A 21,613-nucleotide genomic window follows, 5' to 3' on the forward strand; every position below is an offset into this window, starting at 1 on the left:
GGCCGTCTCATGTCGTCAACCGACCTTGCAGCGTGTTGACATTATCACGTAATTCCCTAAATAAGCCATCCATTCCGGTGTCGACTCCCTAGAGAGTGACATCACCATTACAGGCAATTGCTCCGCCTCCTCACCAACATCGTCCTCATACATGTCGACACACACGTACCGACACACAGCACACACACAGGGAATGCTCTGATAGAGGACAGGACCCCACTAGCCCTTTGGGGAGACAGAGGGAGAGTTTGCCAGCACACACCAAAACGCTATAATTATACAGGGACAACCTTTATATAAGTGTTTTCCCTTATAGCATCTTAATATATAATCATATCGCCAAATAAGTGCCCCCCCTCTCTGTTTTAACCCTGTTTCTGTAGTGCAGTGCAGGGGAGAGCCTGGGAGCCTTCCCTCCAGCAGTTCTGTGAGGGAAAATTGCGCTGTGTGCTGAGGAGAATAGGCCCCGCCCCCTTTTCGGCGGGCTTCTTTTCCCGTTTTTCTGACAACCTGGCAGGGGTTAAATACATCCATATAGCCCCAGAGGCTATATGTGATGTATTTTTAGCCAGTATAGGTACTTTCATTGCTGCCCAGGGCGCCCCCCCCCCAGCGCCCTGCACCCTCAGTGACCGTTGGTGTGAAGTGTGCTGAGAGCAATGGCGCACAGCTGCAGTGCTGTGCGCTACCTCATGAAGACTGAGAAGTCTTCAGCCGCCGATTTCTGGACCTCTTCTCTCTTCAGCATCTGCAAGGGGGTCGGCGGCGCGGCTCCGGTGACCCATCCAGGCTGTACCCGTGATCGTCCCTCTGGAGCTAGTGTCCAGTAGCCTAAGAAGCCAATCCATCCTGCACGCAGGTGAGTTCACTTCTTCTCCCCTAAGTCCCTCGTTGCAGTGAGCCTGTTGCCAGCAGGACTCACTGAAAATAAAAAACCTAATAAAACTTTTACTCTAAGCAGCTCTTTAGGAGAGCCACCTAGATTGCACCCTTCTCGGCCGGGCACAAAAACCTAACTGAGGCTTGGAGGAGGGTCATAGGAGCCAGTGCACACCACCTGATCCTAAAGCTTTTACTTTTGTGCCCTGTCTCCTGCGGAGCCGCTATTCCCCATGGTCCTGACGGAGTCCCCAGCATCCACTTAGGACGTCAGAGAAATACTTTCTTATTAGCAAGCTCAGGAGAGCTCACTAAAATGCACCCAGCTCTGTCCGGGCACAGATTCTAACTGAGGTCTGGAGGAGGGGCATAGAGGGAGGAGCCAGTGCACACCAGTAGTACTAAATCTTTCTTAGAGTGCCCAGTCTCCTGCGGAGCCCGTCTATTCCCCATGGTCCTTACGGAGCCCCCAGCATCCACTAGGACGTTAGAGAAAAGGGACGTAGCCTTGCTGCACAGAGTGTAATGACTGCCTCACACGAAATAACACATTGGCCCCCACAGGTAAAAACCTCAAACACATATGCCCCCACAGTGCCAGATACACATGCCCCCACAGTGCCATGTGCCCACAGTGCTAGATATGCCCCCACAGTGCCAGATACAGATATGCCCCCACAGTGCCATGTGCCCACAGTGCTAGATATGCCCCCCCAGTGCCAGATATGCCCCCACAGTGCCAGATTACAGATATGCCTCCACAGTGCCAGATATGACCCCACAGTGCCAGATATGCCCCCACAGTGCCATGTGCCAGATATGCCCTCACAGTGCCATGTGCCCACAGTGCCAGGTATGCCCCCACAGTGCCAGGTATGCCCCCACAGCGCCAGATTACAGATATGCCCCCACAGTGCCATGTGCCCACAGTGCCAGATACAGATATGCCCCCACAGTGCTAGATATGCCCCCACAGTACCATGTGCCCACAGTGCCAGATATGCCCTCACAGTGCCATATGCCCACAGTGCCAGATATACCCCCACAGTGCCAGATACAGATATGCCCCCACAGTGCCATGTGCCCACAGTGCCAGATATGCCCCCACAGCGCCAGATTACAGATATGCCCCCACAGTGCCATGTGCCCACAGGGCCAGATATGCCCCCACAGCGCCAGATTACAGATATGCCCCCACAGTGCCATGTGCCCACAGTGCCAGATATGCCCCCACAGTGCCATGTGCCCACAGTGCCAGATATGCCCCCACAGTGCCAGATACAGATATGCCCCCACAGTGCCAGATATGCCCCCACAGCGCCAGATTACAGATATGCCCCCACAGTGCCATGTGCCCGCAGAGCCAGATATGCCCCCAGTGCCACATATGACCCCACAGTGCCAGATATGCCCCACATTGCCAGATATGCCCCCACTGAGCCATGTGCCCACAATGCCAGATATGCCCCCATAGTAGAGCTCACCGGAGTGGAGAGCGCAGGGCGCGCTTCTCCTGCCTGCCGCGCTGCTTTTCAGTCTGATCTCCGGCGGTGACGGCAGCGTGTATAGCGCAAATCAGGCGCCGGTCCGCGAGCTCTCATTGGCTAACGAACCGGCACCTGATTTGAGCTATACACTCGGCCGTCACTGCCGCAGACCAGACTGAGGAGGCAGAGCGGCAGGCAGGAGAGGCGCGGCTTCGGGTGGCTGGGCGGCGGATCGCGATCGACTGGTCGCATGTCCGCGATCGACTGTTTGGCCACCCCTGCCTTAGACCTTACAGAGTGCCCTTATACATCATTGCTGCAGTTGCGCCAAACAGCCCCTCTCGGTGCACCAGGTCATAGTATCTGAGGTTGAAAAAAGACAATTGTCCATCGAGTTCAACCTATTTGTGGTCTCCTATGCATGATGATTTGACTAAAATTTCTGACTGATGCTGCTGTCAGCCGTTATATTTTATCCCTATTTATAGTAACTATAATGCATGACTATGCACCATAACCCTGGATATCCTTATCCATTAGGAATTTATCTAACCCATTCTTAAAGGTGTTGACAGATTCCGCCATTACAACTCCCTCGGGCAGGGAATTCCAAACATGTATTGTCCTTACCGTGAAAAAGCCTTTACGCCGTATTGTGCGGAATCTCCTCTCCTCTAACCTGAGCGAGTGTCCACGAGTCCTCTGTGTTGATCTAACCAAAAACAGGTCCCGCGCAAGCTCTGTGTATTGTCCCCTTATATATTTGTAGATGTTGATCATATCCCCTCTTAGTCTCCGCTTTTCCAATGTAAACATGCCTAGTCTTTCAAGCCTTTCCTTGTATTCCATCGTCTCCATGCCCTTAATTAGTTTGGTCGCCCTCCTCCTGTAAGACTCTGCTAGTGTCAGGTGTCTTTTATTGATAAAAATGCGCCTTAGTGGCAGTGTGATGTGGCTAGGACGCACCATAAGGCTGTGCTGATTAATTTGATATGCGACAGTTGTATACCTGTGTGTGAGTGTATCTCTGAATCTGTATACAAAATGCTACAATGCAACAGCCGCAGCTTTTGCCAAGTTCCGTTGTGCTTCGTATACAGACTCAGTCGCACACAGATATACAAGTGTCACATATTAAATTAATCAGCACAGTCTCCTGGTGCATCCTAGTCCCACCACAAATAAGACGCACTACATGGTGTATTGAGGCTAGATGTAAAGACACATCTGTACTTCAGAACCCATTACAAAAACAAAAAGAAGAAAAAATTATCCAAGCATTGGGGATTTATTATTCAGAAACCTGTCAGCCAGAAGAACTATATCTTGCGATAATGTCATACATGACCAATGAATGTTTCCTTAGTCACTGTTAAAAAACTTAATGGATGGAAAAGATTAAAGGTTCATTTTTAGGCATGGTGTACCCAATTTTTGCAATGGAGACTTTGTATAAAACCTATCCGGATAACAGATCCTTTACCTGTGCCAAAAACACAATAATTGGTGAGATATAGGCTTAGCAAGGCAGGGCTTGCTGAGAAGAGGTATCCGATATTGACATATGATGTGTTATTAATACAACGGTTGCCATGACACTTAGGTCTTTGAGCTATGATAAGCAGGACAGGCCACTCCCAGAGCGACAAATAGGTTTTCAGTTTTTATATGGTAAATGTACACAAGGTACTCACATGAATTTATATCACTTATCAAGGACATACAAATCTATTAAGCAAAAACAAATGGATTATCTGAAACATTTATTTGGTAGTCAACTCTAGAAATAGAGAATAGTATGACAACCAAGACGACAGTTCGGCGTGGAGTTGAATACACTGGTTTGTGTATTAGTGATAAATAATAAAGCATCTGGCGAGCTCATTTCTTCTGCCATTCAGCCTTTTCTTTCCTTTCACGGATAACTTCTTTCAGGTACGGCTCCAAATAGTGGAAATCCTATTGAAATAAACACACCCATTATAGTGCTTTACTTTCCAATGCCTTCATATAAACTCACCCTTCCCAATTAGTCTTTACAGGTATCTGCACAATCATAAATGAAAGGAGCCAACTCTGTTAGGGGAATGGGACACCAGACATTCAATGATGTCCACCTGCGCATGTATTTGGCGTTTTCCTGCGCACCTCTATGGCATGAACCAAATAACTAGCGACATTGCGGGCCACGATCTGCTGTTCCAGAATGGTATATCATAGCTATTCCCGTTAGGGGCTTTACCTCCCCCAAGGGACCGATTAAATTCAATCATAGGAGAGTCGGCTTTCCCAATAAGTGCGCACATATATGGCACTTATGGTAGCCCCCGGACTCGCTGATTTTTGTTTCCAGCCCATTGGGGATGTAAAAAAAAAAAAAAAATCTGCCAGTCTGTTGTGAGATGTGGGCGAGTGCTGGGTATGGGATCCCAGTGGTCAGCTTACCGACACCAAGTTATCGGCCGCCAGAATGCCGACAGCAGGGCGAGCGCTAGCAAGCTCGCCACAGGTTCTATTTACACTGTATGGGTGTCGTGGAGACCCAGGAGCGGGAATAGCCGCTGTTAGCTGGATTCGGCTGTTGTCATTGTCAGCAGTTGGGATTCCGGTGTCGGTATCCTAACAGCCGGCAATGTAACTGTACCCCGTGGGCGAGATGAGGTACTGTTGCAACGGTGCTTCACCCCGCTCGCAACTAACTGAGTTGACTCACAACAATAACGATGGCATATAACCTTTATAAACGACAATGCTAGAGGCTCTGTCTCTTTAACATAATGTAGCAAGATAGGATATTGAGTAAATAAAAAAATAACATTATTTGTTTAAAGGAGGGCATACACTATACAATTATCTGGCAGACCTTTTATCCAATCTGGCCGGTTGAAATGAAAATCTGGTAATGGATGGGAGCAAATGACAATCAGCTAACTCTGTGATTTAACCAATTTGTCTGAACGACTGTTTTAGTCCGTTTTCCAGTGTTTGGGAGCAGATGATCAATTGTAATTTGCTCCCATCCGTTACCAGATTTTCATTCCAACCGGCCACATTGGACAGGAGACTGACATTTTCCAGAGCACACTGGCGATACATTGAAAATGTCAGGCACACGTTTTGCCACATGACTCCGAAACAAAGCAACCAATTACGCAAATATTTTTCTGCAAATCTACGAACCAAGACCTTTAATTTGGTCCTTGCTCAGACAACCGCATCACAGAAATACGCTACTCATAAAAGTCGTCTTTCTGTTATTAATATATAGATGTGCACCTCTTCATATTTTGTCCACTGTTCCTTCGGCAGTATAGTCTTTTTCATATCCAGATCCAGAGCTCTTTTGATGCGAAAGATTCTGTCATCATACACCTTGGGTGGGAGCCTGGTGATTGCCTCTTTCACACTATCATCTTCGTACAGTGTATCGTCCCGCATTAAACCTGCCAAGAAAATCGTTGTCAATGCAAATGGTTCTGTAGTCTTTTTCTGTGCAAAAATAACAAATCCCAAAATGTTTTATCGAGTCAAAAAAAAAAAAAAAAACCACACAACACTAAAAACGAAACCATACCTAGTTTGTTGAATCCAGCAAGATTATAATACCACTTGCGAAGGCTGTCCATGAACCGACCAGAAGCGACAACTGGAGAGGAAAAAAAAAAAAAAAAGTACAAAAGTAAAATTGTAGAAGCCCAGATTCTACATTCCACTTCTCGTCTGCACAAAAGGCGACCTTAACTGCTTGTTTTTCATAGTTACATTTTTTTTGTGCCTTGTCAGTTAAAATGCATGTAAACATGTGTTTTGGTGCATGTGCACAGACATACACACTAGTAAAGAGACCTGGCATACAGGGACGGATCTAGACTTTTCTTTAGGGGGGGCGGTTTACTGTTTAATCTTGACTCCTCCCTCTACAGTCCCAACTCCTCCCATCTGCAATCTTAACTCCTCCTCTCTCAATTCTGACTGAACTTTTTGAGTGAGACTGAGATAGAGCTTTGTGATTGTTCTATGTCCATGTGACTGTGCTATGGGGTAATTGTATTTATTAGCCCTAGTACCCACACACCAGCAAGTGAGGGGCAAATGCTCTGTAACCCTTGCTCTCCTGGCTCCTCTGTGCTGCTGTGGTATAAGCTGCAGCACATCGTTCTGCCACAGGCTATGACTGTGTTAGGGGGGGCGGTCACCCCCTTCGCCCGCCCCCCCCTAGATCCGGCACTGCTGGCATATGCCATGTCAACTCAGTCTGCGCATCACCTTCCCCAACTCCGCCCCTCTCTACCTGTTGCTCTGTACTGCTCCATCCCCTCTGCTGCTCAGTGCTGCCCCAACACCCCCCACCACCACTTCCCAGTCTCCCTCACAGGTCACAAGCATTACTTGGTGACAGTCAAGCAGAATTGGGGAGGCGGGCTTCCCAGAATTTGCAGAGTACATCTATACCAAATAGGTGTACAATATTATTTTATTAACAGAACAAAAGCATCGGTTTTAGTTTTCCTATCCCTTCTGGATAGTAATGATCTATACACCAGATAGTGGACAAAGTTGTGGGGCAATGTGATGGAGAAATTTGGTGGAATGTATAGGTTATATATGTTCAGCTTAATAAATATTACTACATGAGTGCATGGCACATATACGATGGCTGGAAAAGCAGTTAAAGGGGCACCAAAGATATTTTGCCTTTTGTACTGAGGGTTGAGGTGATCCACAGACACATATCTCCTTGAGATGGGCGGAATGGCTGGGCTCTTTCCCAAATTTCTTCAAGATCACTGGCACACTAATTTGCCACTGAGGCAAGGGTAGGTGATGTGGGCGTGGCCAGTTGTTGTGATGGGGGAGGGCAGTAAGATTGCATGAGCTCCCATTCCTGACACTTGCACATACAGGATTTATTATTATTATGCACCACAGGGGTCCACAGCGCCGCAGTGATAACAAATAACATCAATACTGCAAAACCACCCAGGATAACTATAAATATAATTAAAAACAAAGAGTCCCCACCATGGGCGTATCTACCCATTGGCCAGGATGGCACTCGCCAGGGGCACCAGCCGAGCAGGGGGCGCCGCCCAATGCTGCCACCCTCGGCCAATGGGTGGAATCCCTTAAGTCGTAGTGTCTGGCAATACCTGGTGTGCCGAGCTGCCTGTGCATTGCCTGGGATGGAGGGCGGAGGATCGCTCAGCAGGCAGGAGCTGGCGCCGGTGTCCGGCACCGCAATGCACTACAGGGAAGAAACTGAAAAACTACAACTACCAGCAACCCTTGCTGTCGGGAGCTCCTTGCGGCAAGGGCTGCTGGGACCTGTAGTTTCTTCACGTAGTTTGGTGCGGTGCTGGACACCGGCGCCAGCTCCTGCCTGCAGAGCGATCTTCTGCCCTCCATCCCAGGCAGCTCGGCACAGCAGGTATTGCCAGACACTATGGCTATCTGCTGGGATGTTGTGGGGTGGGGACTAGGGCTATGTGCTGTGTGGGGAGGCTATGTATGTGCTGGGAGTGGAGGAGACTACTGCTATGTGCTAAGGGCGGACTACAGCTATGTGCTGGGAGGGGGATGGGGGCTATGGTTATGCGCTTGGGGAGGTGAGGGGCTATGTGCAGTGAGGGGGACCTTGGCTGTTTATGCTGGCAGGGAACTATTGTGATGGGAGGGAGGTGGGGACTACTGTATGGATGTGTTGGGAAAGGTGGAGACTACGACTATGTGCTGGGGGGACTATGGCTATGTGTTGGGGAGGTGGAGGATATAGCTATCCACTGGGAGCGGACTATGGCTATGTGCTGAGAGGGGGATGGGGACTATGACTGTGCTAGAAGGGGGGAAATAACTATGTGCTGTGTTCTGGTGGGGGCTATGTGCTGAGGGGGGACTACAGCTATGTACATTTGAATAGGAAAGTTAGGTAGTGCACTGCACTTCTTTGCACTACTATTTGATTATACTACCTGGCCTTGGGTGGTATTGCCTCAGCCAGGTCAGGCCCTGCTGATATCTCCTCAGTGTTATAAGAATTACTGTGTGGGCATAATGTGTAAAGGGAACTGCTATGGTGTGCGCATGATGTTGTCAAAGTCAGAAAAATGTCTCAATGCACGTTGCCATATTTGCACCGCACACTGGTCCGCGCTGCGCGTGCATGCGCTCTCCCGTGGATTCGCATACCCGCAATAACGTGCACTCGCAGGCGCGGTATGCGTATTTACGGTAGAGTTTATGTAGTCGTAGCGTGCGACTCATTCGTTACAAATGTTCACAATTAATGTAGTTTATAGATCATGGTCCCTTTGATAGATTCTGAAAGTTTGGTTAAAATACAATGTCCCAGAGCTGAGGAATCCCTCTTTATATCGTACGAAGGGTCTAACAGGAATCATACAGCAGTGTTTGGTACCCATCGGAAGAGTATTTAATTAGCAATATTCCGGTGTTGGTTTGGAGCGTATTAATCGCTCGTGCGAATAGTTATGGACATAAGAAGTTTATGTCCATTTCTATTAATTACACATACTCAGGTATGCGGCGGGAAACCCAGTTTCCCACCCACCTGAGCTGTTGGAAATCGTCACAGCCCACCTGTATGAATCACCCTATGACCTTTTGTTATGATGCAGGGCCGAATTCCTTCGGCCAATGGACAATGGGATTGTAGGACCAGGAGATTGCATTGTGTGTGGGGCATAAATAGGCAGGCCGACCACATCCAGCTCTCACTCTCTCATCAACGGTTATCTGCTGATAGCCGGGAGCTGGATATCGAGGCGCAGGCGATCATACCCTTTGTGCGTAAGTTTCTCTCCGTAATCATTGTCTTTCTGTGAGCCAATATCTCTCTCTCTCTCTCTCTCTCTCTCTCTCTCTCTCTCTGTTCTGTTCTCTCATATCTCCCCTAGACTAGGCTAGTATTGTATTGTATTAGATAGTATTGTATTGTATTTCATTTAGGTCAGAGTAGTATTGTCCTTTTGTATTTATTGTTTAGTTCTGTGGTTAGGAAGTCTCTGTTATATTGTAGTGTATCATTTGTACTGTTATCCCCTTTTACAAGTATATTAGACATAATACAGTTAATAGGCCTTGGAACCTAAACCAGCATCTGTGTATTTTCTATAGTGATAAGTGTTCACTTGAGCGTCGGTGACGCTCAAGCAGCTTTGTAGATAGTTAGGTTACACAAGGTTGCACTTACACCCTGTACTCACATTAAGGTATTCAGTGTATTTCATTGGTATAAGGTTTTATCATAAAGGTATAGTGTTGTGAGCGTCTGCATCGCTGGCGACCTCCTCGTGGTCTCGAGCGTATGCTACGCTACAGCGAATCATTCCCCTAGACATAACCAATAACGTGTCCTGTGATCACTGGGCCGTGAGCGAACGTGACGCTTGAGCGTCTCGCCTACGGCTGAGCGATCGCTACGCAGATAGCGTACCATTACGGTACTTCTTAAGTAAACAGCGTACAGAGTTCTTAGCTTCATAAAGGGTTGTTTATACGACAAAGGAATTTAGCATTGTCAATTGCGGGCTCGTCCTATACTTCTCACATCTGCACTAGGTAGATCAGCAGACATTATCCCCCAGCAAAGGGCGGGAGGTTGTCTCGCAGTGCTGATGGGATAAGCGTCTGCTTCGCTTAGATAAAGAGTGCTGAAGGAATCCGGAGACCAGGAGGTAAGAACAAAACGCTTGTGTCTTTTAAAACTGTATTTTTCTTCTGTCTTGCGTATATACGCACGTATACATATATATCTGCATTTCTTTTCCATCCGTGTATTTCATTTTTTTCGTATATCACTATCCTGTTTGCCAGTTTTATAGTTGATAAATGTGCTGAGAGAGATTTGTCGCTATTTCAATAATTTAAGTAGAAGCAACATAGTTAAAATATAGACAAACACACAGCTTTGCCAAGAGACAAGGTCAGTGTGGTGCGCGGTAAATGATCAAGGATCATCTACATTGATAAACGTATAAATCGGGTTACGGTGGATCTTTGCTGTGCGTACGCGTGTCTCTAACAAAAGACTGAGACTTGCGTACGCAACCCAAAGGCCGACGCACGCAGCGCAACGGAGCGTCCGTGTACGCTCATGTAACAAATCACAAATGTTATAATTAAAAGGCGATAAATAGCGCAAAGCAATAAGTAGCGCAACGCGGTAAATAACGCAAAGCGATAAATAGCACAAATTGATTTCAGCTTGCCAAAACTTAGTTTAAATACCTTACTTTACTGTAATACCTCTGGGGAGAGCTATCAGACTACGGGAAATGATTTTTTCTGATCAGAAAACTATAAGAATGATATTGGGTTGAAAACGGTATGAGTGTATTGAATCCCGCTTTGTGGACTTTGTGATCTATGTGATAATCCCGCTTTGTGAACTTTGTGATCTATGTGGAACGTGATGAGCACGATCTGAGTGAAAACGTGCAACAGAGTGTGATAAAGTTTTCGTTGTATTACGCTCTGGCTGTTTTGGAGCACAGTAGGGAGACTCCAATGATCCTACCATTTATGGGCAACAAGTGTCTATAAGTGGTACGATTGGACCGCACGGTTGTATGTGTGACCAATAACGCAACGTGATATGAGGTCGTATATCCATGCGTAAATTTTGCCCTCATACGTGTTGTAGGGAGCACATGCAAGCGTGATTTGTGTAAAGAAAAAGGAAGGGAATTTTCTCAGGAAAATCTCTAAAAAAATAGGGCCTGCAACGGCTACACGTGTCTGCTAGAAGGCGGAACGGAGATACCCGGAGCAGAAGAAGTTTTATTTCCAACGAAGTTCTGTGTTTGGTGCATTTTAGGAAGTTTTTTCTGTGTTAAAAAGGTCCACAATGGCAGCCAAGTGCACAATACAGAGACGGTCGGAGGTCAGGATTCAGACTCCAGAGGCTTGCAGACCCCGAGGGTCTGCTCGGTTAGTAATGTGGGGGAAATATGGTCCCCACTCTGAGACCTTTTGTGATGAATGGACACGAATGACTGCGGGGGATAAGGTACCATTTCCCGGGATAGGTAGTTTTGACTTAGAGGTGTTGCATAATTTAAGGCGAAGGATATGTCTCATCAAATCAGCAAAGAGACGAATCAAGCATTATGATTGTTTACAGATATGGCAACAGGAGAGTGAAATGCAAAGAAATGTAACTTACTTACCTAACTTTCATCTTGAGAGGGGAGAGGTGGCAATGGAGGGGATTGTGGTTGCGGAGAGAAGCACAGGGGTGAACAATAAAAATGCTCTTAGCAACAGTAATATAGATTATAAGAATAAGTGTAATAAATGTAACAATGCTAATTGTAATGCTGTTGAATGTACAACTATTAACCCATGCAAGTCGCACCCCATGTTAAACTTTCCTCAGGGACACCAACAAGAAAGTGAACCCAGAACGATGTCGGCACCTCCTCCAGAAGCCATCACACAAGACATCCAGGTGGACGCGACCCAATCGGTAAAAACTGTAATCAAACCCCCTAATGGAGGGTCAGGTGAGGTCGTGTCCACAGGTATGTATGGTATTATACATCACGCACAAACAAATGTACCTTATATCATAGAATCAATTCAGAATGACATTACTGGACTTAATCCTGTTAGGGTAATTGCAGTACCAAATGGGGAAACTGACTCTTCAGGAATCACTCCTGTCAGGAACATCGCCATGTACTGCCCTTTTTCCCGAACAGAATTAAGAGCAATTCTGTCTGAATTTCCTGATCCCAGGAAAGACTTAGTTGCTTGTCAAAGATACATTAGAGTGCTAGGACATACTGCAGAGCCAAGTAACAAAGATTGGAGGACAGTTTTGAGGGCATGTTTACCCCCCGATGTTGATTCATTGAAATTTATCACTGATTGTAAGCTAGATGAGGAAGTGCCACTAACAAACAAGTATAACCAAGATAATGTAAAAAGAATCAATCTACAGTTGAAAGAATATTTTCCTACAGTAGCAAAGTGGAATAAAATCTATACAATAAGACAAAAAGAAGGTGAATCCGCAGAAGAGTATTTTCACCGGGCTCTGCAGGATATGGCTAGGTACACTGGTATAGATGACATTGAAACTAATGTACACCACAGAGAGGTAGCTGTGTCCGTATTAGCGAGCAACTTGAAAGACACACTAAAAATTAGGGTACAAACCTCAATACCTCATTGGAGAGGTATCTCGGTTGCGGCATTAAGAGAGTCCGCTATCGAGCATGACCGAAATATCAAAAGAACCAGGGAAGCGCAGGGAGAGCGGTTGATGACACTGAACATCCAAGCACTAGAGAATGCATCAAGTCGACCGGAACCCCAGGCCCCTAGCACATGGAGAAAGCCAAGGATTTGTTACAATTGTAGAAGAGAAGGGCATTATGCCAACAACTGTAATAACCCACATAAAGTTAGACCCCCTAGACCAAGAAATGAGCAAAATTACAACACACACCATTATAATCAGAGATCAGATAGGAGAAATTTTGAGCCACACCCATGATAGGTAGTCAAGAAAGGTGATCATACGACGGATGGTAAGCCTGAGGTAATGGTTAGTAAATTGGGAGGTCATTCACTGAAGACACAGGAATGACCAGGTTAAACGTTGTAAATGTATTTGTGAAAAATGTTTTTTTCTCTCTCTCTCTATCCCCATCTCTGACGATTATTGGTAAGAATTCAAAAATTGCATATTCGCTTGGTCCTTGCAGAAGTCTACCAAACCCCAGCATGACCTATCCACCACAATGTATTCTGGCCAGATACAGACAGTGGAATAATGCAAGTGCTGGTGGGGAGGGACTGCTCAAGGAAACCATTAGACACGTAGATACGACAGCCAAATAGTCTGACAATGTTTTCTTAATGTTGACAATGTTTAAAAATGCTTTGTTTCTCTTCTCTTATTGATGGTTATTGTCGAGTTATGTAATGTATATATGCACATGAATTGTTCTCTATCTCTTTTGTTTTTATTTTCTCTCTCTTCTCACTCATGTTTCCATGATTTAAAGATGGTATGTCACCCCTCAGTTGGACCAATGGTAATGCCAGATTTTTGCTCCTTACAGAAAGATCGTCGGTTAGGAAGGAATATTGCATCACCAGAATGATCGTTTTTGAAGACTGAGAGACAACACCTTTGAGAGGACAGCAGAACAAGAAGAACAACAAGACGAGAGAACTTATTATCGTAACGAGTTCTCTCCCCCTCAAACTGATTTTCTTATACCCCATTTACAGATTTCTTCTTTTCTCCTCCTGTAAGATGGACTTGCCCCAAGAGACTGTGATATGGATTTTTCCCGTTAACCATGATGTTGACCAGAGCAGTCTGTTTCGGTGAGAGTACCAGTGAGGTCGAGAAAGGATCCAGAAAGGTCCTGATGACTGAGACGGAGGTGTAAATTTCCAATAGCAACCCAATCACCAAGCAAAGGCGAGTACCGGGCACGATCTAACAACCATGTTATTTGTAAACAACTGTGAAGGAATGTTAGTTCAAAAAGAAAGTTGTATCTGTAGGCTCTGTAACAAAGTAATGCCAATCCAGTTTTAATATCCATATGGACCGGCATCCATTGAGTGACTATCACTCCTTAGTGGGTAACGTGTTAAACCAAACAGATTGTTGGGTATGCTCTCAAGTACCTCAGGGACACAGCAAATCAGGGCTAGTACCATTTCCTTTAACGTTAGGGGAGGTACTTGAGCTAAGTGGTGGGAGACCGGTGGACCGGAGGTTTAACATCTCCAGCCCTCCTAGTTTGAAGCTCCACCAATACCATGTGGATAGGTCCCTCTTATGTTTTAACATCTCCAATCCCAGAAAACCGGGAAATTGGGAAGTGTCATGGAGCAACCTTACCATGACCTTTTCACACAGAGCAGATAGAATGCCTACAGATACAGAGCTCGTACGCCATATAGCCAGTAGAGGAAAATCTTTCCGGTATCGATATACCTTAGGAAATAGGATTACTAGAGTTGGAGAGGTATCACCAGGATACTGTGCACATATCATACAAACTGATACGTGCATTAAGCAGATGGAAGAATTAGGGTCAGGAGATTTCACCTGGAAGGTTTGTAACATGGTCATGTCCTTCTCCGTCCCTTATGTTCTCCCCGATGATGCATATTTCATATGCGGGAGAAAGGCGTACAAATGGCTTGCCCCAAACTCTGAAGGATTGTGTTATATTGGAAAAGTATTGCCTGAAGTGATGACTGTTACACATGACAAAATGAAGGACATACACCGTGGTGCCCAAGCTCCTTATACTCACACTCATTACGAGCACCGAGTTAAAAGACAACTGTCAGAAAGGTTAGAGCATCCGGCCTCTGATCTTATCCATGAATCCACCGGGATTCAGGTTCTGGTAGCGTTAGATTTCACTCGTACCGCTCGAGGTGTGATGAATTATAGATACATTTCCGCACTCGCCAATTTGTTAGATAATATCACTGAAATGTATGATGACACGTTTAGATACACTGGAAGAGAACTTCAAGCTTACAAAACAGAACTAGTTCAGCATAGGATGGTTCTTAATTATCTTACAGCGGTAACAGGCGGATATTGTGTTACATTGGCAACACAGTACGGCATAAAGTGTTGCACGTATATCACAAATAGCACCGAGGATCCGGTAGAGGTCATAGACCAAAAGATGGATGATATTCTGCAATTAAAGTGGGAATTTCGTCGAAAACACAATCTCACCCTTGCTGCTGTAGGTAATGAGCTGACTAGTTGGGTGTCATGGTTGAACCCGCGAAATTGGTTCTCCGGTTTAGGAGACTGGGCTCAAGGAGTCATAATGGATGTTGGAAAGTTTCTACTATGTATCTTGGGTGTCATTATATCGATTGGATTGATATTTAGATGCGGGCAGGCTTTAATGAGGTGCAAACAAAGTACAAAAGTGATGAGCTTGAGGAGTGAGGAAACTGTAATTAACCTGGATTTGATTTATGACCCAATGATAGAAACCAGAATGTGATGAAAATGCGATTATACGGTCCGTTTCTTTCACCTGTTTTTCTGCTTTTCTCCAAGATACAAAGACCCCCTTGGACGAGGAAGCTGACGAGACGAGATGTATACAGACAACAGACAAGCACCAAAGAAGAAGATTTGACAACTTTAAATATGGACACTTGATGAACTTTGCCATGGATCCCCAGTTTCCCTAGTATTTTTTAAACTCACGCTAGCCCAACATTTTTGTAAATCTGATGGCACTGACAAAGCTTGTTGCTCATGCCTAAGGAGCAATACAGCGCAAAGAAGACGACTCTCAACAGATACCGAACACAACTTCGACGACAGATGTACATTTCCCTGACATAGAATATCATTGCATTTTTCGTAAGTGTTCTTTATCTTCATCTCTACAACCCTCAGGTAACGACACACATAGACGATAGGGAATACAGGCACAGATATCAGCAACCACATACCTCCCCCATTCATGTATCATCAACTAAAATGTGCATCCCCATTTTGTTACAACCACAGCCGAAATGAGCTCGGTAGAGTTTGACAGCCCATCCACAGACCTGTACCACAGGATAAGAAGGAATTCAAATGTATACTTCGCAATACCTCGAAGCTTGATTTACAACACGTACGGCACGATGATACATGACCCCCCAAACATGGATTCATACACACATGCTTCTGCTATCTCACTAGGTCATACCCTCTTCACACCTTCTCCTCTCTCCTCCCCTACCCAACCATGGAAATCAATTAACCCCTGACTTACATTTTTCTCCTTAAATGTTTTGTGGCAGTTATTATTGACTGCCAAAGGGTGGACTGTCAAAGTCAGAAAAATGTCTCAATGCACGTTGCCATATTTGCACCGCACACTGGTCCGCGCTGCGCGTGCATGCGCTCTCCCGTGGATTCGCATACCCGCAATAACGTGCACTCGCAGGCGCGGTATGCGTATTTACGGTAGAGTTTATGTAGTCGTAGCGTGCGACTCATTCGTTACAAATGTTCACAATTAATGTAGTTTATAGATCATGGTCCCTTTGATAGATTCTGAAAGTTTGGTTAAAATACAATGTCCCAGAGCTGAGGAATCCCTCTTTATATCGTACGAAGGGTCTAACAGGAATCATACAGCAGTGTTTGGTACCCATCGGAAGAGTATTTAATTAGCAATATTCCGGTGTTGGTTTGGAGCGTATTAATCGCTCGTGCGAATAGTTATGGACATAAGAAGTTTATGTCCATTTCTATTAATTACACATACTCAGGTATGCGGCGGGAAACCCAGTTTCCCACCCACCTGAGCTGTTGGAAATCGTCACAGCCCACCTGTATGAATCACCCTATGACCTTTTGTTATGATGCAGGGCCGAATTCCTTCGGCCAATGGGATTGTAGGACCAGGAGATTGCATTGTGTGTGGGGCATAAATAGGCAGGCCGACCACATCCAGCTCTCACTCTCTCATCAACGGTTATCTGCTGATAGCCGGATATCGAGGCGCAGGCGATCATACCCTTTGTGCGTAAGTTTCTCTCCGTAATCATTGTCTTTCTGTGAGCCAATATCTCTCTCTCTCTCTCTGTTCTGTTCTCTCATATCTCCCCTAGACTAGGCTAGTATTGTATTGTATTAGATAGTATTGTATTGTATTTCATTTAGGTCAGAGTAGTATTGTCCTTTTGTATTTATTGTTTAGTTCTGTGGTTAGGAAGTCTCTGTTATATTGTAGTGTATCATTTGTACTGTTATCCCCTTTTACAAGTATATTAGACATAATACAGTTAATAGGCCTTGGAACCTAAACCAGCATCTGTGTATTTTCTATAGTGATAAGTGTTCACTTGAGCGTCGGTGACGCTCAAGCAGCTTTGTAGATAGTTAGGTTACACAAGGTTGCACTTACACCCTGTACTCACATTAAGGTATTCAGTGTATTTCATTGGTATAAGGTTTTATCATAAAGGTATAGTGTTGTGAGCGTCTGCATCGCTGGCGACCTCCTCGTGGTCTCGAGCGTATGCTACGCTACAGCGAATCATTCCCCTAGACATAACCAATAACGTGTCCTGTGATCACTGGGCCGTGAGCGAACGTGACGCTTGAGCGTCTCGCCTGCGGCTGAGCGATCGCTACGCAGATAGCGTACCATTACGGTACTTCTTAAGTAAACAGCGTACAGAGTTCTTAGCTTCATAAAGGGTTGTTTATACGACAAAGGAATTTAGCATTGTCAATGTGTATAAGGGGTACTACTGTGTAGCATAATTTGAATTGGGGGTCCCTTTCTTGCACAAGCACCTTCCCTATTTATGGGGGGGGGCACCAGTCCCTTACTTTGCCAGGGGCACACGGACCCCTACATACACCCCTGGTCCCCACTTTTTACTGAGGTGCCCCCACTGCCTGGTGCTGAGCAGCCGTGACACCCTGCACTCACCATGGTCAGAGATGGGGAGGAAGGGGGGGTGTCTCTATAGCCAGATCCCCCATATATAGTGTGTGTGTGTGTGTGTGTGTGTGTGTGTGTGTGTGTAGGGTGTCAGTGTAGGCTATACAGCACACATATGACGCAGGTGGAGGGGGTGATTTATATTCCGCGGCAGTGTGCACGGTAGCCTGGCAGAGGACGTGCCGGTGCCCCAGCTCCCGGTCACTGCTGGGTCACCTGGAGGGCACGGTGTCCTCTCCCCGCCTGCAGGGGGATGGGAGTGAGGAGACCCGGCGCCGGCTCACACTCCACACCGCCGTGATAAAGCCGCTACCCCGCCACATCCACCCTCCCGTTCCCCCACGGTAACACATAGAATATTCCTCCGTCCTTACCCGGTGCCCTCGCCGCCATGTTGACAGGAGCTGTGTGTGGACTACTGGAGTACGGGGACGTCTAACGTCATACGCCCGGAGTGCTGGCGGAAGGAAGCGGGGAGTGAGGGCAGGCGTTGACGCTCACGTAGGGATTGCCATCGACAATCGATTTTCCAAAGCTATCGATGGTTTATGACCGATTCAGGATACTTACAATCGATGGTAGCTGTTCGTCTGATTATTATTTTTTTCCACTTGTTTCAATTCCACTGATGCTGCTGCTGCTGTACAGGGCTGGTGGGCTCTTACACAGAGGAGCAGCTGTCATTCACAGCTCAGCCCTGCCACAGCTCCCGCACACACTCAGGAGGGGGACAATACAGTGTACCCAGAGAGGAAAGGAGTGCAGGGCCGGCGACAGGGGGGGGGGGGGGGAGTCAAAGGGGACACCTGTATCGAGCCCAAAGGATCAGAGGGGCCCCAAGTATATGCCACTTTAAGGGGGTGTTGAACATGCCCAGGAAGGGGATGGGGGGTTGCTAACACTGGGCAGGGTAATTCCTCCCTATAGCAGCAACGGGCAGGGTTAGGGCTGTAACACACACTCCGTTTTTTCCCGGATGGCAAAAAGCCGGACATACTTTGTCCGGCTTTTTGCCATCCGGGAGAAACCGGCAGAGTCTGTCACACAGGACGGCTTTGAGCCGTGTGTAATGCTGTGCGCATGCGCAGCATTAGACACGGCTTGGAAAAAAAACGTTGTGTGTGAAAGCTCCCCTTCACACACATGGTTTACTGGCTGCAAATACGGCCCGGCAGCCGGACCTTCCAGTGGATAGTTCCGGCTGCAACCCGGCAGCCGGGGCCGTGCAGTGTGAAGGGACCCTACCCCTCACACTGTTCATTACATGCCGTCCGGCTTTTTCCCGGCCGGCAAAAGCCGGGTAGTGTGTTTTAGCCCTTACACCTCCTTATGCCAGCACCGGGCAGGGTTATACCCCTTATGCCAGCACTGAGCACGGTTATACCCCCTTATGCCAGCACTGAACGACACCAAGTCAGCACCTAGAACTCTGTCATGTTCCTCAAACCATTCCTGAACAATTGTTACCGTGTGGCAGAGCGCATTATCCTGCTGGAAGAGGCCTGGATAATCACGGAATATTATTGCCATGAAGGGGTGTACTCGGTCTTCAACAATGTATAGGTAGGTTGTACACATCAAAGTAACATCTACATGAATGCCAGGAGCCAAGGATTCCCAGCATAACATTTCTTCTTCTTTGGACCACTTTTGGTAGGTACTAACCACTGCATAATGGTAACACCCCAGAAGACCTGACCCAGACGTCCAGCCATCACAATTTGGCCCTGGTAAGTCAGATCATTATGCTTGCCCATTTTTCTTGCTTCTAATGATACCGCTTTCAGATTGCTAATGCCGGGTCGCACCCAGGAATTGGAAACGGGTCCTTCCCGGTTGCTACCTGGCATTGGACCCTGAGAACTGGCTTCCCAACCCGGCATATTGCCGGGTCAGCTTGTCATCGGGGTCTGCGGCGTCATCAGAGGCGGCGCTAGGAGATGAGATTATCTCTGCACCGCCTCTCCCTATGCTGTGAACGGGTCCCGAGTCACATCGACCTGGGAAACCCATTCACACTGCACCTGACCCGACACTAACCCTTCTTTATTCCCGGGTTGAATTACTGGGTCAGGCGACCTGGGAATTTGGGACAGACCTTTCATACCGCACAGCGCCCCGCTTCAACCCGGCAATATACTGGGTTATTTGTGCGGTGTGAAAGGGGTATAACTGAGTGTTCACTCCTTGACAGGTGCCATTGTAACGAGATAATGGATGTTACTTCACCTGTCAGTGGTATTAATGTTACAGCTGATGTCATCTCTCCCTCATTGTTGTGGAGACTCCCTGAAATAGCTGCAATATCCCTTACTCCCTGAAGAGTATGATAATCTCCCTGATTGCACCTTAAAGGGGGGTACTCAAGGAGTAATTACTAAGCAATCCGACTAGATTGCTTAGATTTTAAGCATGATCTGTCCGTGTGTACCCCCACAGCGATAGCGATGCGCGGCCCCACGCTTCGCTATCGCTTGTGCTAGATTGGCCTGCATGCAGGCTCAATCTAGCACATCGCTCATGCTCTAGCACATCGCTCTAGTCAGATTGCTTAGAAATTAAGCACTGTTCTCTCCGTGTGTACCCCCCTTTACCCCCATTATTTAGCTGATTTGTTCTTGGGAAAAAAAAGGCTATATATACATTCAAACGGGATCATCAGCGCCATTTCTCTGCACGGGTCATAAGGCACAATCCCTATGGTGACATGCATTATCATGTAAGGTTTCTTGTGGCCACTTATATGGAACCAATTGTGACTAGAACGGTATCCGGACTCCAGGTCGACACCACTTAGGTTGACACCAATTGGTAGACACACCTTAGGTCAACACCTGAAATAGGTCAACATGGAAAAAGGTCGACATGAGTTTTTTAAAAAAAAAACATTCAATTTTTTTTACTTTTTCATACTTTACGATCCACGTGGACTACAACTGGGAACGGTAACCTTTCGCTCGCCAAGCGAGGAGCCTCGGTGCACTAATTGGGGTTCTCGGTCACATTACAGAGAAAACGACACCCAAAAAACATAAAAACTCATGTCGACCTTGTTCATGTCGAGGTGTCGACCTAATTGGTGCCGACATTGAGTCTCAGACCTGACTAGAACATGAACAAGCCCTGAAAAGTATCACTGTGTGTTTATCAACAAGTACATATGTTCTACCCCTTTCACATCTCCAATGCTGGATTCCACCCAGGAATTGGAAACGGGACCTTCCTGAGTGGGATCCGGCATTGGAGACTATCTTCTGGCTTCCCGACCCAGCAAATTGCCGGGTTGGTTGCCATAGCTGCGGGGGGCGGAGGCGGCGCTGGGAGATGAGCTCATCTCCGCGCCGCCTCTCCTTATGCTGTGTATGTGTACCGGGTCGCATCGACCCTGCAATCCATTCACCCTGCGTCTGACCCGGTATTCAACCCAGGAATAACATTGCTTATTACCCGGGTTGAATTACTGGGTCAGGCGACCTGGGAATTCGGACATGGCCCTTTCACACCGCACACTGGGGGTCATTCTGACCCGATCGCACGCTGCAGTTTATCGCTGTGGTGCGATCGGGTCAGAACTGCACCAGCGCCGCAGTGCGCCGGCGCATGCCAGACGTCCGAATGCCGTCGGGCCGCTACGATCGCCTCTGCCTGATTGACAGGCAGAGGCGGTCACTGGGCGCGCGGGGGGGGAACGGCGGCCGCCGCTTCGTGGGCGTGATCCGCCCAACGCAGGCGTGGCCGGACCGAACTGGGGGCGGGCCCCAG

General features: G+C 47.0%; 1 protein-coding gene across 2 annotated transcripts in view; it reads right to left on the bottom strand.

Annotated features, from left to right (window-relative positions):
- Positions 1-4,114: 4,114 nt before the first annotated feature.
- The window catches only part of LOC134928430 (cytochrome b-c1 complex subunit 7), a 59,555-nt gene continuing 42,056 nt past the window's right edge, over positions 4,115-21,613 (bottom strand). The window contains exons 1-4 of one of the 2 annotated variants that reach the window (XM_063924145.1): positions 18,226-18,334; positions 5,941-6,012; positions 5,643-5,809; positions 4,115-4,325 (exon numbers count right to left, since the gene is read on the bottom strand). In XM_063924145.1, coding sequence (XP_063780215.1) covers positions 4,248-4,325; positions 5,643-5,809; positions 5,941-6,012; positions 18,226-18,244 — 336 coding nt within the window. In that variant the 5' untranslated portion in view covers positions 18,245-18,334 and the 3' untranslated portion in view covers positions 4,115-4,247. Of the gene's footprint in view, positions 4,326-5,642; positions 5,810-5,940; positions 6,013-18,225; positions 18,335-21,613 lie in introns of those variants that run through there. The other variant, XM_063924146.1, reaches the window with a different exon arrangement.

Source organism: Pseudophryne corroboree, chromosome 5, assembly GCF_028390025.1.
Source record: "Pseudophryne corroboree isolate aPseCor3 chromosome 5, aPseCor3.hap2, whole genome shotgun sequence".
In the NCBI taxonomy this organism is placed as follows: domain Eukaryota; kingdom Metazoa; phylum Chordata; class Amphibia; order Anura; family Myobatrachidae; genus Pseudophryne; species Pseudophryne corroboree.